Source organism: Cupressus sempervirens, chromosome 4, assembly GCF_028749045.1.
Source record: "Cupressus sempervirens isolate cs-2001-9-10 chromosome 4, ASM2874904v1, whole genome shotgun sequence".
Lineage (NCBI taxonomy): Eukaryota > Viridiplantae > Streptophyta > Pinopsida > Cupressales > Cupressaceae > Cupressus > Cupressus sempervirens.
The window spans coordinates 417,649,509-417,668,710 of NC_143121.1; the positions used below are offsets into that span (position 1 = coordinate 417,649,509).

Below are 19,202 nucleotides of genomic sequence, written 5' to 3' on the forward strand. Positions count from 1 at the left end.
TTTTGTATAAGAAAAAATGAAAATCAACCAGTTTAAAACACTCTTAAGCACTCTCAACATAATCTCCAATTAAAATTTGAAACACATGAGCAAATACTGTTTAAAGATATTTCTGTTGAAGAGAGTATACAATAGCAAATTGTACAAATTGAGGAAACATTCAAAACCAGATAAAAGTGAGCTATGGAGATTACTTGGTAAAAAATATTAAAACAGCAAAAACAATTCAAGAACAAGGAAACACCTGAAACACTCAAGAAAGCAAGCAAACCAAGGAAGATAAATCGGTAAGAAATATGGCAAAAAATAACCCAAGAGTTGTGAAACAGAAAGTGAAAAATGGGACTGATCTAAGACATTTGGATACTTATCAAGCTGAACCAAAGTTGAAACAATCTTTTCAACATAATTCTTGAAACACAAGAAGGAACTAACTCAAACACATGAACACACGAATCACTCAAGCAATAAGTTCAACATCACAAATGTAACATCAACTAAGGATTTGAGTGGACAATCGCCAGAGAAATCCACCAAAAGTGAATGTCTTGCAGTTCATAATCGGTAGAAAGTATGGCAACGAAAGGGCTACAAAATCTTATCAAATGGATGGACAAATGATTGGAATAGGAGTCTTTTTAACTTTCTAGCAGTTCCAAGTAGTGTATTGATATTCTTTTAATCCATAGCTACCTCACATGAAGTCATAATGGTGGGACTCTGTGGAATATTTGGACAGGTTGAACTAAGAGGTAGCCATCAAGAGTGTTATCAAAATTGTCATGCACCATGCAACTTAAAACTAAAGCCCAGAAATTTATAAAAATAAACAGCAATAAAAGAGACAAAACTAAAACAAAGAACACCAGAAATATCCTGGAAAAACCCTTCGAGAATGAAGGGAAAAACCCAGCCACACAACACAAAATTATCTTTATTGAAAATGAAAATGTTCGAGTGTTCAATGCCTATCGCTTAATGCGATATATATAACAATAGGAGAGACTCTTCACATTATAACCGAAGGTCTCTTGAGATTCTCATAACTCCTATAATAAAATATGACTCTTCGAATATTCATGCCTCAATGCATGAGAATGACACATGTCATTTGCATTTAATGTTACAAATTAAATTTAAGTGTCATTTTCAGCTGAAGATGACAATAACGGTAATAATGTCCAGATAAAGATTTCTATCGCAGCTACAAAATTTAACACTCCCTCTTAGCAAGAGAGAGATCTTTGGCTGAACAGTCACACAAAGCTGCAACAAAAAATGTCAATGATAAATTCTGATAAAACATAATTCATGGAGTTACTCAACATGAACACCTGTAACAATGAATCATAAACTCTGTAACAATCAATCATATTCATGGAATCACTCAACATAAAAAGATTTGCAAGACTCACAACTAAGCCTTTGTTCACGGATTCTCTCAACGTGAACTATCACGGAATCTCTCAACATGACATCCAACCCATCATGGAATCTCTCAACGTAATGACATCATGGACTCTCTCAACATGATGTTCACTATTGCATAGTGAAAGAGTTATCATAGCTGATCTTACAATCTCATTTATTCACACAAGAGTAGAAATAGATAAAACAAGACTTAGTTCCATTTAAGTCTCAAATTTTACAAATACCACAAGCATCACAAGCATATATGATAATGGAGAGAATTCTATAAGCACTCCCTCTTAATTATTAAGCCTCCCTCTGAAGCTAAGATCTTCTTAATTAAGCAAGGTCTATAGCTTTTGTTGTTACATCCTGCAATGATAATTTATTGATAATGAAATTCATATATAAACACAAATATGTATCATTTACTAAACAACATCCTCTTGCAGTCTGCATCATCTCAATGCATCCTACAATGATGAGAGATAAAATATCAATTTATTGATAATGAAATTCATATCTAAACACAAATATGTATCATTTACTAAACAACATCCTCCTGCAATCTGCATCATCTCAATGCATCCTACAATGAAATAACTCATAAAAAAATAGAGATCAATGCTCTATATTATTTCCAATAATGAAATAAGATTCAATAAAACAAAAGACTTATCTTTCGTTGTCTAAATATTATGAGCATCACATGCAATAATCAGAAACACTTGGAAAGAACCGACTAACAATAGTGGCATCTTGGTCCAACTCCAGCTGCATACTTAATTTCCAAGAACTTTCCTTAACAGTTCAAGAAGATTTTCCTTCTTTCCCTTTGTCTTGCACAGCCACTCATAACATCTGTAGTCTTACAAAAATTTTGATCATCTGTCCAAAAGAGATCCATCTCTTTGCCAGCTCCAATTTCCTGGGCTCCACAAACAAATCTAATCTTAGCCAGCTTTCTATTTGAACTCTGACCATTCATATTTTAACACCTTGTTTCCACTCCCAAACAAGAATGCCTTGAAATCTATTTCCATCCCCAGAAAACCTCTCATGTTAAGGGCCCACTTCGATCTCCAACAAAATGCGACCATAAAAACTGGCCACCGCGTTCTAATTAAACGTGAACACTAAAACCAGTCATAGCAATTCCTCGCGATCTGCCTTAAGTCCCTCTGCTAAACGCACAATCCACCCCGAAAACTTGCAACCCATCATGCTTCAACGATGGGTGTTTAACACTCCAACTAAAGAAAACTACATCTTGATGCATCCACCTTGCACCACAACTATAATTGTAATGGAACCTAGGATTCTAAGCACCCAAAACCTGCTAAATTCTGGTTGGCTTCTCCTTGGAATGTATGTCACCTCCATCAGCCGTTAATCTCTCCAGAGTGGGCTTTAATAGTCTTCCATTGCCTCGTCAATGAAAAAGATAATTTACACATCACTTCCTCTTCATCTGGTCAAGCTAACCCCTCAGAGGCAAAAATCTCACAAGCCCCTTGTTAGAGCAAGTTTACGAAAGACTAAAATCACCAGCTTAATTCCATTAAACTTTCTCTAAATCCCTCTTTAGCACATCTAGTTTATCACTCCGTCGGCCTGGACATGGAGAAACCATTAATTATAGAAGAAGATATCTGTAACAAAAACCATTAATCACAAAAGCAGATATATGAATCAAAGAGGTCGAGATCTGTATATATAACATCAAATTGCAAGTTAAAAAAATCACCAAAGCCATGGAACTAAAATACACGGTCTGCCTAACCTCACTAAAAAGCTTACATGACACTTCTGTCGTCAAATCTAGAGTAAAGCCTACGTCTAGAACATAAAAGAAAATCAAAGCTGAAATCATAAACAAACATGAAGGAATCAGCAAAAGTGAGCCAATCGTCCTTCAAACAACAGTGCCCGTTCGCCTAAACCTATTATAAATAAGTGTCGTAGGTTTCTTGAAGCAAACAAAGAATAATCAATGATAACAAATAGATTCCAAAACAAACATCATTTGAAGGATAAAATATGATGCAAAAAACAAGCAAAAGAACTCAACATTTCTTCTTATTGCTGATATCAAACTAGGCTCTAATAACATGTTAAAACTAAAGCCCAGAAATTTATAAAAATAACCAGCAATAAAAGAGACAAAACTAAAACAAAGAACACCAAAAATATCTTGGGAAAACCCTTTGAGAATGAAGGGAAAAACCCAGCTACACAACACAAAATTATCTTTATTGAAAATGAAAATGTTCAAGTGTTTAATGCCTATCGCTTAATGCGATATATATAACAATAGGAGAGACTCTTCACATTATAACCGAAGGTCTCTTGAGATTCTCATAACTCCTATAATAAAATATCTCTTTGAATATTCATGCCTCAATGCACGAGAATGACACATGTCATTTACATTTAATGTTACAAATTAAATTTAAGTGTCATTTTCAGCTAAAGATGACAATAACGGTAATAATATCCAGATAAAGATCTCTATCACAGCTACAAACTTTAACAGCAACATCATATGTAGCCACCAAGAAACTTAATATCGTTCCCACTATATCTTTTGGACTCCTTGCATTGCATATTTCTTGGATGCTAGAGGACATTAAGAAATTTCAACGAGACAAAATGTGACTAAAGATGCTAGAAAAGTTACCAAATTTATCTACAACAATACATGGGTCCTCCTTTGATAAAAGATCATCTGAGTGACGAGGAGCTTACGTGAGCAAGGGTGATATGACTAGCCACACACTTCCTCAATTTGCGAAGTATTTTTCTACAATTCCTTTTTTCAAACAAATGTTAGTAAGCAATGCTTGGATGGAGTCTCCATATTCTAAAAAAATTGAAGGAGAAAAGGTCGCAGGAACAATTTTTTGTCCCCATTTTTATGCCATCTTGTTCTGAGAGTAGGCCAATTTTCAAGATTTCCCATATGTTTCATGATATGGTGGGAGAGTTCAAATGTACTTGGTTAGCTCAATTCTCAGTTTCAATGGGTTTCAACAACGATCCTTATTTATAATTAATGCTCATCAAGCATCAATCTTGCTGTGTTTTCATGAGTTTGCTCCTTTTGGTTACAAAAAGCTGTTATTTATTGTAAGTGCTTGCTTAGCATTGATGGTTTGGAGTTTTTTGGCCTATGTTCTCTTTGGTTCTCAAAACACATTGTAATTTACAGTATGTGCTCGTGTTGGCATCATTTTTCATAATTAAGTTGTCTCCACATGTTCAATTCTATGTTTCTAGTGTCTTAGTGAGTTCCTCAAAGATGATGGAAATTAATATTTAGTGAATAAATATTTCGATAAGTGTCTCCAATCAAGACACCTAGCTATAGGAGACAAGTTCTGTTTAAAGTTATATGGGAGCCTTTTTATGGTGGAATATTATATTCAAATGTTTGAACTTTCCATAATTTCTCCCATGTCTATATATTGGGACTCGGACTCTCACTCTCTCATTCTGAAATTTCACATATGATAAAATTAAATGAATCTAGAGAGTTCTTCTTAGGATTATTAAGGACGAAATCCCACTACAATTTATCTAATTTAGGAGGTGAAAGATCCACCCTAGTTGGTTACTGATTTTCAGTCAAAGTTTCAATGATTTCTTGTGTTCCACAGGGACACGTCCCTGGCTTTTTTGCCTCGTACCCATACCGGCTACAAAACGGGGATGCGAACACAATTTTTTTCTGTACCCTTTGACATTTCGAATTAGAAAATATCAATAGTCCCTAAAACGCGATTTCCAACTGAGCAAGAAACGGGGGTACAGAATTTTCTACCAGGAACTGCATTCATGTCCCTCAACCATCCCCAATACACATTCGATGATCTAGGTGTATGTGCATTGGTAATGATAATGTCTATTAGAATATATAGTCCACTGATATAACTGAGAGGGGGGGGAGGGGTGGTGAATCAGTTATCCAACTATTACAAGGTCACCGGAAGACAGGGAGACTTCGAGGTCTCCAATACTAGTACTCGTATCGATACGGCAATTTTTCAAAAATAGGAGACAGGGTTAATTGGAGACGGAAATTTTTTTAATAGTTTAAAGAGTCTAATGCTAAATACAAAATTTGAAAATAGTAATACTGTAAAACTAAAAGACTAAAGTAAATAATAATAGTAATGTCACATTAATATAGAGTCAAATATTTTAAAACTCGCATAATCACAATATCGTATCTCATTAGTCTTAATTTTTCATTAAAAACATTAGAATGAGGGCTAAAATATATAAAATTATTTAATATTATATTTTGCATTTATATTTTATCAAGAGACTTCAGGGAGACTTCACTTTTTGGATTAGGAAACTGGGAGACTTCAGGAGACTCCATCATGAAGTCTCCAACATTTTTTGAGGTCTCCGGAGACTCGAAAAGTCTCTGAAACGTGTCGAGGTCTCCGAGACGCGACTTTTAGGGGGGAGATGGCTCTCCCCATAACCATGAACTATTATCACAATTATCAACCTTAAACAAACTTAACCATATGAGTAATATAAACTGAAACAACAACAAGATACTCATACACAATAACACTAGATATGTTAACTAGGGATACCCTTGATCAGAGGGAAAACTTTGGTGGGGATGGTACCCACAAGATGATGTACTAATATAAATATTCCTTGTTAGAGGATGGACCCTGTTAAGAGTCTATGAATACATTCAGTACATATGAGTCCCTGTTAGGAGTTGTGGAAGATAGTTGGACCCACTGCCCAAATAGCTTCAAGGGCAAGACCAATGAACCCACTGTCCAAATGATCTTTGTATTATTCCTTGCAAAATAATAGAATTGTAATGTACTGTTTCTTCCTCTTTCTCTGTCCTATCAACCGAACCTCTGCCCCTTCTAATCTTGTAACCAGATCACAAATCTCACATCCAATAATCCCTTGGATTGCTTACTCGCATTCAGTAAGCACTCTGCTCCTTTTCGCACTTCGCACTTCATACAATGATCACAATACATGAATACATATTACAATCAAGGAAAACATCTTTCCTTTATACCATATCTTCATAATAACTCCTTGAGTCGGCCTTGAGGCTTTCCCAATTAATTATAATAAGATAATTAATTAATTACAATTACAATAGCACTATCGGCTCACAGTGTATACAAAACTTCACACATGCGATACTAGGGCTTGTGCACTCGCTGATGTCATCAGTTGACTATCCTCTGTCACTGCCTAACTACTCATCTCTTCATTACATCTCAGATGTAAGATAGCCAACAAACATCAAGAACTACTTTCCCAATACTCTATCTTTGAACTGCTCTCTGTAAATCAAGTACATCTTCCGTACATCTTCGACTCGAACTCTGAGTACTTGACCACGTCATCAAGACACTGTGCCGAACATGTCCATAACAACGCATCACCAGACAATCAAACCATTGTCCGTACCATCAAGATCTTTATCTACTACTCAGCAAGTCTTTACAGAAACCATGCTATGTTGACATCATTGACAAACACAGTCATGAATGCAACATGTCAATAATCTCCTATGCTTAGAATACTCCCCCAATGTAATATCATCAGCATTCATGCTAACAATGTCATGATAGATAATGATGTTGATTGTGCAAACGTTCAATTGACAGAGTATGGGAAGACAATAAGGCCGAGATTTGTTATGATATCAAACTAGAACTGTACTTGCATGTTTGATGTTGTTCTTTAGTTTATTCCTTGATGATAAACCTTGTTTGTACAAGGTAGTGTGGCTTTTGTCATGTACTTTGAGAAGTGATCTCTAAGATGTAAGCTTTTATGCAAGTGCATACCTTTTGTACCAAATCCCTTAACAAGGTGTTACTTTTAACAAGGTAATTTTGTGGGCTCATCCCCACCATGGTTTTTCCCTTAACAATATTTCCGCAATAAAAATCATGGTGTCAATATGTTATGGTTATGTGCATTTTTTTAAGTTGATTACTTTTCATTACTATTGAACTATGGTTCCATAATCAAATATAGACAATTAAAAATTGTAGAACACTAACCCCCCCCCCCTGACGCCACCCTTTAGCTGATTCCAACAACTTTTAATTCTCCCAAGTTCATTATAGAACAACATTCAAACAAATTTAATGGGGAATTCCCTAAGACAACTTCACCCAAGACTTGCACTCAACTTCATCCAATGGGGTTTATATTCTTCTAAACTTACTTGATATTTGTACTTGACCTCTTTTCCAAGCTCTAATATTAGAATATGCTATTTGGGCTTCAACCTGTGTTCCACTGGGATGCGTCCCCTAGCTTTTTTGCCTCATACCCATACCGGGTATGAAACGGGGACGCAGGTAATGTTTTTTATCATTCAAATTAGAAAATTTTGGTACTGTCCCCGAAACACGATTTCAATTTGAGCAAGAAATGAGGGTACAAAATTTCGTACCGAGGACTGCATTCTCGTCCCTCGACCATCCCTGATACACATTCCCATCCCCTTTTTTCCAGAACAGCAGCAGTTAAAGAAAAGGCATTAAAATTGTTCTTTATTTGGAGTCTAATAAAAAAATCAAACCCTATTTTGGCTTTAAAATACAAAAGGCTCTAGTCTTTTCTTCATTTGGAGTTATTTGCTAGTTGTGAAGAGGAAGAAAAAAACAGCAGCAACAAGGGATGAGTGCATTTTGGAGGTGCAAGAGGAGGTTTTGCCTTCATTTCTTCTTCATTCCAGGTATGTATTTTGTTTTCTTTTTGTTTGACTCAAACTTTATTGTTATTTGTCGTCATTTTTCAATTCTTTTTCATCACATAGAAAGGGCATGTTGAATGAAGCACTGAAATATGTGTTTTCCCATTACTTGCAGCAATATAATACATTACAAAATCTCAAAACATGTGCAGCAGTGAAGGTGAGGGGAGAAATGATAGCAAGGAAGTTGCCATGCAAGAAACTCAAATGTCAAGACAAAGAAAAAGACCTAGGGCAGCCATGGATGATTCTTCAGCTGATACAGATATCCCTATGGAAGATGCAACAATGTTTAATCCATTTGAGTGCCCTTCCAAAGTCATAAAAAAAAATTTAAATATACTGAATATGCCTCCAATTATGGCGATGAAGACGTCACAATATTGTTTTGAGGATTTCGATCATTCTCACCTAATTAAGTAAATTGATCATACAAACCATTATAGAACTTTGAACCATACTCGAAAGGGAGCTCTGCTATTGAACAACATACAACAAACGGGTTAATCTTTCCCTTTCTGAAACAAAATGGTCCCCTGGTTTATCTCCAAACCACAGGAGTCAAAATACATTCCAGACTATTTTAAAATTGCATCCATATATTTGATTCATCGCATCTTCATTACTAAATTGCTTATAATTGATGTGCATAGAATTTTATAAAGTTGTACATTTTAAACTTATAACACTGACTCTATTACCCTTTATTTCGACACTAGTCTTTATATTATCCATAATTCATATTCCATATGCTGGCAATTGTTTCATATGTTTTCTTTGAAGAATTAATATATTCATTTGTTGCACTAATCTATACTTATTCTTATTTTAAAAAACATTCATATATTCATTTATTATTCTCAATTCATAATTTGCAAGTTAAAAGCTTTCTATAATTCTTGTCATTTGGAAGCTTTCAATATATTCGTGTTCTAACCAATCTGCTATAAGGATCTTGGATTCGAGTGATTAGTTCAGGATCAGGTGCACCCGCATTGGCTTTGCAGAGCTAGAAGTGGAGAAGACTCGGATCAAATTGATCGGTCTTGTCAAGTTGGCCATAACTGGTTGGTCATCCCAGCATCGAGTTGGCAAGACTCCTAGGATTCCAATCTGCGGTTTGGGGAACAAACAAGGCCGAAAAGCTTAAACCCCGAATTTATGGACCATTCAAGGTGACTAAGAGTATTGCTAAGATAGTATATGAGATGAAGCTGCCATGTACCAACAAGATTCACAATGTATTTCATGTATCATGCCTCAAAAAGGCACTTGGACAGCATGTGACACTCCACAAAGCTACCTCCCATGAATGAAGAGGGAAAATTGGTACTTATACCAGAAACAAGTGGAAAAGGTTGAGGAGAAAGGTTATTTCTGAATATATCAAATGGAAAAATTTGCTTCCGGGGGATGCAACTTGATAGGGAGAGGAGATACTCTAACATCCTAGTCTTCAAATGCTTGAGGACAAGCATTCTTTGGGTGGGGGAAGACTAATATGTCCCTAGCTCAAAGCAAGACAACTAACAGCAGTTGGTTATCCTTTTCTTGGATTACCCAAGAGGAAGAGAGTGTAGAGCATCATTGGGGAAGAAATGAAGTCCTTGGTTTGTTCTAAATTCTAATTTTTAGTTTAGTGCATGTTTTTTTATGCAGTTTGTGAACTTAAGTTATTTTTAAATGAAGCTTTTAAGTTATTTTAAGTCAGGCACATATTTTTTAAGAAACTTAAGTGATGCCTAGCCAAGGGACTTAAGTTATCCCCTCTTTTATGTACTTAGGTGACTTAATAAAAACATTTAACAAAAAGCCAAGGTGGTCCCTCCACTTCAAAGAGTTTCATTGGCGCACACTTTAGGTCTTTATTTTAGAGCGTTGGATTAAGAGGTGGAATATTAAGGATGCAAATTGATTCATCTTTTTTAAAGGTGCTTTAAAACACCGTAAGGGTCATTTAGAGCTCATTGTGTGATCAAGTTTTCTATTGTTGCTGCTGCATCTTGGCCTGAGGATTGAAAACATTAAGTATCCCTGATTTTGTTGAGATACGGGGGCTCTCTCCAGTCAGAAGAGTGTTTTTTGGTGGAAGAACTCCAGTTTGTGAAACCCTAGCACATTGCTAATTCTAGTCTGCAAGTATTGATCAGGTTTGGATGCCAAATTGAGGACAATATCACTACTGGAGACTCAGATCTGGGGACATTCAGTACTGCAGATTGTCCATTTCTGAATTTTTTTAGGGACTGCTGCGAGGAGCAGCTAGAACAGACTGTTTGACAGTCATTTTGGGAGTCTATTGCTTGCCATTTTGGACAGCTAGGTTTGATGAAGTGCAGAAATAAATCTGAGGTATTCTTGAGCCAAAATCTGTCTTTTCTTGTCTATATCGCATTAAAATTAGGGAAAGTCAGACATAGGCTTTTCTGAAGATTTTGGAATATTTTCTAATCATTTTTTATCATAATAACAATCAGAAATTTCTGTCTATGATTCTATATTTGATCTGAAATCTGAATTAAATAGCCACTTCCTAATGTACATGACTGCTAAAAACAACTAATCAAAACAATGTTTTTTATTTTCTAGTTTTCAATATGTAGGTTCTAAAACGGGCTAGGCAAGTAATAAAGAGAGCTAAAATCGGGCAATGTAATAATGAAATTGGATGCAAGGTATTACAATTTTTCTTTAATAGTTTTGCAGAAACTATAGAGGGACAGAACTGACAAAAATGCAGTTCATGTGCATCAAATTGTTGATTCAACATACTTTCTAAATCGATTTCCATTATTTAGCTCATTTTTTAAAAATATAATTATCGCAGTCCTGTCGCTGTATAAAATTTGGCTGCAAGTTCTAGGCAAGCTATTCACTCTGGTAGCCTAAGTATCTTGCATCGAACTTCCTGGAGTAATCTCAATGCCCTATTGCATTTGTTCTCTTACACAGGAAGCCTGCTTGCTTCGTTGGATCGTTCACTAGCATAAGTTTAATATGGAGGTTTTGAGCTACAGAACAGAAATTTGCACTGCTGAACATGCTCATTCAAATAAGTTTTGTTTTTAATTTAGATTGTAAAGATCAGGGATCAAATGCCTCATAAGAACCTGATCTCAATGGTCAAGCAAAAGATTTAAACTGGTTACTGGATTATCGAGCAAGAAACACATACACTTTCAAAGGGATTATAACTAATCCTAGTAGCAACGCCCCCGCTCTGTGAATGATAAAAGCACACCAACCGTGCCTCTGCGAACTTCCCATGACCGTTTTCCCAATCCCATCAGCGGCTCGCATCATAAAAAAAGGTGCCAAGATAGGCAGAGGTTATCATCCTAGCTACGAAACTAATGTAAGCCCCACTAGATGATAAGCCTTCCATAATAAGCTACTGAGTTATTTCTTTAAAGAAACTTCTACCAAGGAAAAAAACAAATATTGGAATTCACAGTACCATGAAATGGACCAATTTCCCAACAATTGTACAATTATTAAAGAACAGACCTGGTGCATTGTCGCCAAGCTACACAGAGTCCATTGAAAGCCCATAAAATTGTCAATGCAGATCTTATACAGGAAGTAATTGAGCTAATATATATCTGAAATAGTTACAGGATGTTTCCTGAATTAAGTATACATCCAATTTGGATCCGATTTCAGCATTAAAGATGACAGAGAAAGAAACATACGTGCTGTCTTGCCATGCCATAGTTATCTTTCTTGTTGTCCTTGGTTTATGGCTGCCTATGCTCAAGGCAGTTGCCCTGAGCTTGCGTTGTGAAATTGTTGTATATCTTCCACTGCTCCACTTTTGGCAAGGATGGACATATCTTGAAGTGGTGGGTGTTGCTGTATTTGTCCGGATTGCAAAGTGGGCAACAGCAGGAAGCCTGGATGGAGAACAAAACCCACGCTCTATAACTAGCATCTTCGTTTCCTGGTTATTGAATGACAAGACTTCTGGGTGGAGGTTTTATGCGCCATTAAATTTAATTTTGAATTAGATATTTTGCCGAGGGACCATGGTTAGTTTGAGGATGTTGAACGCGGAGGGCCTCACACGAGATACGTTGTTGTTGTTGTGAATGCAATGATAAGAATATGTATAATAGTAATGGTAGTAATACACCTTAGACATTTCTAAGTCATTTTGTTCAACCAAAAAAATTAGGCATATGTAGATGTCTAATAATGGAAAATAAGCTTTAAGCTTAATGCTTATTTACCTATGATTTAAACAAGATTATTTACTTTAATCATATGTGCAAGGTATCGATGAATGGTCAATTGCTACAAGATCACGTTGTTGAGGTCTACAATAACCTATCTCACTTGTATAATAATAGTAGTTTCTACCTAGTTCTAATGGAAGTTTTGCAAGCCTAATATAGTTACAAAATTCCTAAGTGGTGTCCATGCATTCCTTCAATAATGCCTTAATCCTTCTTTATTTCTTGTGAGTTCTTCTATTTGAAACACCTTTTGTTAGGTTTGTCCATTATGATCAAACTAGGGTTAGGACTATGAGAGGGAGGGAGTGCTTAGGTGGGAGGAAAAAATTTGAATGTAGAGGACAGTGATATGGTTTTATTCTAGAAGGTAGCAGTACATGTGTTATCATTAAAAATTAGAAAACAGTCAAAAATTAAGATATGAGAATGTACAGAAATGAAGTGGATTGGTATTTTGGGCATGCAACATGGTTGTAAGGATGAACTGGGGTTTCAAATGGTCAAAATTTGTTTAGAATCGTGTTTAAAAGGGCATGCACAAAACTAAGTGCAAAAACAAAAAGATGAAATGTGTGAAGCATGTATTTTTTGTCTCTATATTTTAACCTCACTTTAACATGTGTGATATAGAAAAAATTAAGAGTATTAAAGAATATAAGGAAAGGAGAAATGAAGGGAACAATCATGTTGCACATGACACTCTTGCATGGGATCCTTAATTGATATGGCTACTTTCTACAGGCTCGAGGCCCAAGTCCTAGATTTGGATAATAGAGTGCATAGCATTGAAAAAACCCTTCGGAATATTGCGAACTAGAGCTGCAATATTCTCAAGGCCTCCAATGAACACATGAAAATTCTCATCAGTAAGTTTGAAGGCAGTCTAGGAGAGAAGTCCATCATTACAGTTGCTAAGGATCGGGGTGGTGTTGTTGACAACAAGGAAGGAACTAGGAGGAGGACCAAGGCTAGCACAAGGAAAATGAAAGTTAGGGCCCCTTCTAATATTAGTCAGTTGAAAGACATTGCTGACAAAATGGACTAGCTAGAGCTGCAAGTGGCTAAGATGATGGAGAAAATGGGATAGTTCCCTTTTGTTTTTGTCTTTTGGTTCGGTGTTGTCTTTTCATTTGCTTTCCTTTTGTTAGTTTTGATTTCCTTTTGTAGCTAGCTTTGCTCGTTTGTTGGCTTTGTATGTCTTTGTCCCAATGTATTTCTAGGCATAATGTTATATCTTTAGCATCTTTTGTAGAAAGGGTTTCAAGGTCCCTTCAAAACCTATTTTCCTAATAAAAAATAATTAAACATAATGTACTCTATAAGAAGACATCAATAAAGCGACAATAAAGAGTTTTAGTGGATGTCATATATCTCTCTCAAAAAAAAATGCACATAAGACTAAAACAAAACACATCATGAGATATTTTTGCAATTAAATACGCATGTCCCAAATGTTCAATTTCAGACTATCAACAAGATAGAGAGGGTCATGAAGTTAGAACATATGAAATAAATTGTGAGGGATATATGAAGGACTATTTTAACTAGGAATCTAAGATAGGGTTGCAATGGAGCTTATATAAATGAACTAGTACGTGGTTACAATGGAGCCTATACAAATAAGCTTTAAATTGATAATATGGATGTGAAAGACCATACGTAGGATAGAGTATGACTATGATGCAATATAAAAAACAATTATGGTAAGAAGATTTGTTGATTGCACTTTCTTTTTGTATCCTTTTAAAGGCCCCACTCAAAAGGTTTGGCGAATTGTCATGGTTTTAAGGCTCATCTCCAATTATCGGTCTTGTTTGATTTCTTGCAAGGTTGTTGCAAAGTTATGATATTCTTTAAGTTTTTGATCTTTCAATGTGTGTGTGTATCATTGGTCGCTCAGTCAGAGGTATAGGAAGTCTGAAAACCTCAATCACTTGTTATGAGTTTAGGTTTAAGGGTGACCAAGTGATTGATGAGCTCCAATCCTTACTGTAACTCTACATAGGCATCTTCACTTTATCACATCGGCCCTTTATTTTTCTACATGCATCTTGGTATGAGATGTGTGTATTTTCCAAGAAGAATTATGATGGCTCATTTAGTTCATGTCCCATCAAAATCAATATATCATTTGGGTGGTGGATTGTTGAACATCACTCTTTAACACCTCTAGTACACTACTTGCTCAAGCTTTCTCCTTGACATGCAATTTGTAATTCAAAGCCAGTTATCAAAGGTGAAGGATACCAAGACAAAACACAGAGATTTTTACAAGTTCTTGGAGTATTAAAAACACAAGGATTTGAAGCCTTGGGAGTAGTAGCTTCTCCAAAGTGGTTTGATATATGCAAGAACATTTCCCTTTACTATGCAATGCCCTGAATTAGTGGTCACATATGCGAAATTTTGTGATCTTGTTGAGACAAAAATCTAAATGGTCGATAGAAAGGTCATGTCAAAAAAATTGGCATTCCCAGTAACAAAGTGATGGAAAGACTTTTTGTTGAGGTTGGACATGAATATTTCAACGAAGACAAAGAATTTGCCTCAAGAGCATTGTCAAACTTGGATCAAATTAGAAAGAGGAGGTAAGTCCTTGTTGCTCGGTGAATTAAAGAAGTCTCATTTCAAAGAGCCTATCGCAAAATTAATTAATTTTGTGCATAGGGTGGTGAAAAAATCTAGTTATAAAGGTTTTGAATTTCAGATGTGCAAGTTCATTTTCATTATCTGTGGGAAGAAAGATTACATACATTAGGCCAGCCTCATCAGCTATCACCTTAATAAGCAACTAAGGAAATTCTCAAAGAATATGGTGTTTAAATTCTCCTCTATGTTAGTATATCTTATTGCGAATCATAAAAGTTTTATTTTTTATTTTTTGTTGGGGGGGGGGGGGGGAGAGTGGGCGCGCATAAATACCAAACAAATACATTTTATTTGAGCCCCCATGTACAAAATGTTCCCCCAACTCATTGTGAATAAGGGAAACTAGGATTTCATTCAAGTGGATGATGCATTTCTCATGAAGTTAGTTAGGGAGTTAGAAGGGTGATCTAGTATTATACCATCCTATGAGGTTGTCAACTTTGTGCTACGGTTCAGTAGTGGTTTTACCCAATTTAGACAATTCACCTACCTGAGGATAGGAAGCTTTGAGAAAGAACCCTTGCAGCTTCCTAGATATCCGTAGAACCTCCTTATGTTTCTATAAGTGTGTCAACAAATGGTTCTGGTAAATGTGAAAAATTCAAGCATGGATAAGAAGGGTTTCACTTTCCATATTTGTATGTCCCTCTACTTCTGCAAAACTCCAAATATTTCCAAAGGTGTAAAGAAATCTATGGAGGGTTATCAATTATTGACTTTGTCTAAATGGACTCAATTTGATAGCAAGGGTTTTGCAAGGAAAAAATTGTATGGATCCCAGACCTATATTCACAAACTTGCATTTTGGAGGATTTTTGGGTGGAATACATAGATGAGGCAAAAGTGTTCTAAAGGAATTTCATTAGACTCACCTTGCAACTCAGACTATCCTTGTTCTTAAGAGAACACTTGATTGACTTGAAGGGGAGTGAAGGAAGAAATGCATGCCTTCTACTAAAAATAATTTTTCAAACCCTTCAACCTAAGGAGATACCTTTGTTTCGCCATGGTAACTAATGTGATTGCATTTGTTCACTCAGCAAAAAAGGATATGCAAAGTGGTGGGGATAAAGAGCAACATGGTAAAGATTAGGTAAAGGTCAAAAGTATATGTGAACTGGATGAAGAAAGTACTAAAAAATAAAACAAAAATTGAAGAGAATCCTAATGTGGTGTATCTATAGATCATGCACAATAGTATCATAACATCAATAATGGAAATCTCCTCCTCTTCTACTCGTACTACCCATGTAACCCTTCCACCTACATTTGCTAGTTCAATAGGAGTAGGTGATACTAACAATGTTGGATCCAACCTTACTTCCCCTATTTGGTTGACACGAGAAGTGGAGAAGAAAAGAAGGAAAGTGACCCCAAATGTTGATGAGGTTGAAACTAGTTCCTCACTTGTTTAGAGTTATAGGTAGCCTAAGAGGGCTAAGAAGATGTCTAGAGTTATTTTTTACTCTAATATAGGACATAAATTTTTGGAGATAGTTAATCGTGTTAGTGATATAAACATGGATACTATCACATGGGCTAATTAAAATATCTCTTGTGTGGATATGGGACCCTCTAACCTAGAAGTGAGGTTTACCATGCAAATTTCCATAGCAAGGACCCAACTAAGAGAGATTAAGAGATAAAAAAATAAGAATCATGAGCTATAGGAATATTTAGTGCATGTTCGTCCTTACAAGTAATTTGTGACCTCTGTCTTCAACTCTATCAGGGGAGAAGCCTCTAGCTCTACCCAAGTTCTCCATGAAGCAGATAACTTTGATCAATTCAAGGATGACATCAATAGAGTGAAAGTATTAGCCAAGTGGTTAAACAAATTTGAGATCAAGGTATTGCCACCCTCAAGAGCCTATACATTAGCATCACCAATAAAAGGTAGGCTTTGATCCAAGAACTATAGAATATGAGAGATGAACATAGTAATTTATGCGTTCTTGTAAAACCTATTGAGTACATACTAGAACTCAAACCTGTAGTATTGGTAATTGAGAAAATAGAAGACAACCCGACTAAAATTCAAGCCTCATGCTTATATTATCTTGATTAGAAACTTTTCGTGTATAAAGAATATACCAGTTACCTTAATCAAGTCCTTGATCAGTACTTTCATAATAAATATTAAATGTGATTTCAATTCTTTGGATGTGGACTTGACTGATGAACTTAGGGAGAAAGTCAATGAGCCGGAGGAAATTAGGAGGCAATATAAAGAGCTATTGTCTAAAGGGATTGGGAAGGTCCACAACGGTGATATAGAGATTTTCAATAGGTTAAGCAACTTGCACACAATCCTGAAAACTCTCAAGCTTGATGACACAAAGATTCCATAACAAATGAGAGATGCAAAAAAGGAGTTAGCTAAGTGGAGAATCAATTTATAGGTTACTGTCATTCCAAATTATGATAAATCATGATATATACTAACAAGTACTAGGAATATCATCAGAGATTCAAGGAAGTGGGAGTTGTGTGCTAAAATGTTGACACACTTCTATGAATCATTATATCCAAGATTGCTCAAGAATGAGGTCTCAAATGGCGACTCATAGCTCTCTATTCATGGAGTGCAAGGGTTTGTAATGGAGGCCCTAAGTTTGACTTAGTTTGTGCTCATGCAAGTACACCATAAAATGATATATTCAAGGATCAAAATATGCATGCAAATGAAGATGCAAGCTAATCTAAATGATAACAATGAAAAGCAATGCAAGAAAGGAAACCTAATCTATGAAAGAAAATAAAAATGCAAGATTAATCTGTGAAAGCAAATATAACTCTAAGCTAATATAAAAATGTAGGGAGGAAACATGACGATGGAAGCCATGGATGCAAGAGAGAAGAAGACAAGAAGAGAGAAGTTGCAATGAAGCTCTAATGTCCAAACCGCTCAAACTCCTTCTCCAAAATTGCTCTCCAAACCTGCAGCGTAACAATATTATAGCAACTAACATCTATCCAAATGAGAAGGAGAGGGCTCCTTATAAAGGAAAGTGTAGAGGTGGGAGGCTTCTCACGAGAGCAATGCGGGATAAATCCCTAAAAAGGCAAGTAAGAGGAAAAATCCCACCACTTAGAGATATGTGCAAAAAAAAAAAGAATCTTTATAAGATTTTATTTAATTTATTTCCTTTTCTCATCAAAAAAAGAGCTTTAAGTGGGGATTTATTTATTTAATTAAAAGAGATATCTCCTTTTAGTTAAATAAGATGAGATTATTTAATTAAAAGAGAGATTTTAATAAAATAATTTAATTTAATTTAATTAAAAGAGAGATTTTCTTTTAATTAAATAAGATTATTTTATTTATTAAAAAAGGATGTTTTCATTTAAATCAAATAAGATTGGATTATTTAATTAAAAGAGATATTTTAATTAAATAAGATAAAATTGTTTAATTAAAAGAGAGATTTTCTTTTAATTAAATAAGATTATTTTATTTATTTTAAAGGGATATTTTCTTTTAATTAAATAAGATAAGATTATTTAATTAAAAAACATATTTTAATCAAATAAGATAAAATTATTTAATTAAAAGAGATATTTTAATTGAATAAGATAGAATTATTTAATTAAAAAGAGAGATTTTCTTTTAATTAACTAAGATTATTGATGAAATGATCAAACCTTAAGAAATATTGAAATAATTAAAGTAGTTGCAATCTGATTAGGGAAAATGATTTGAATTGATTCAATAAAATATTGTGATGCATTGATTCAAGAAATTGATAAATTGATTCGAGAAATTGATAAATTGAAGAATGGGGACCCATAGTCTAGGTGACCATTTTAGGGTGCATACATTTGCCCCTTTTTGACTAATGTATGATAATTTCAGGAACACATGTAGTCAAAGAATGTAGTTGAAGTGTGAGGTCGATTTGGAAACACATTAGGACAAAGGATAAATTTTTTATAACAATTTTGTCTTGACAAAGACAAGGTTGTCCTAGGCAGAATGAAGATTGATAAAGTTGAATCAAGGATTGAAGTTTGATAGGTATTGCCCCCTCGTGATCGAAATCAAAATCAAATAGAGGAGAAACAACAAATTGATAAATTTGATCAAATCGAACTAAAGATAAGGTTCTTGATGTAAAATAAAAAATATAAGGATC

General features: G+C 35.1%; 1 protein-coding gene across 4 annotated transcripts in view; it reads right to left on the minus strand.

Moving 5' to 3' along the window:
- LOC149561820 (uncharacterized) overlaps positions 1–12,265 on the minus strand; it is a 90,691-nt gene extending 78,426 nt beyond the window's left edge. For all 4 annotated transcript variants that reach the window (XM_089825359.1, XM_089825362.1, XM_089825358.1 and 1 more), the window contains exon 1: positions 11,875–12,265. In XM_089825359.1, the coding sequence (XP_089681485.1) occupies positions 11,875–12,113 (239 nt within the window). In that variant the 5' untranslated portion in view covers positions 12,114–12,265. The remainder of the gene's footprint in view (positions 1–11,874) is intronic.
- Positions 12,266–19,202: the final 6,937 nt, after the last annotated feature.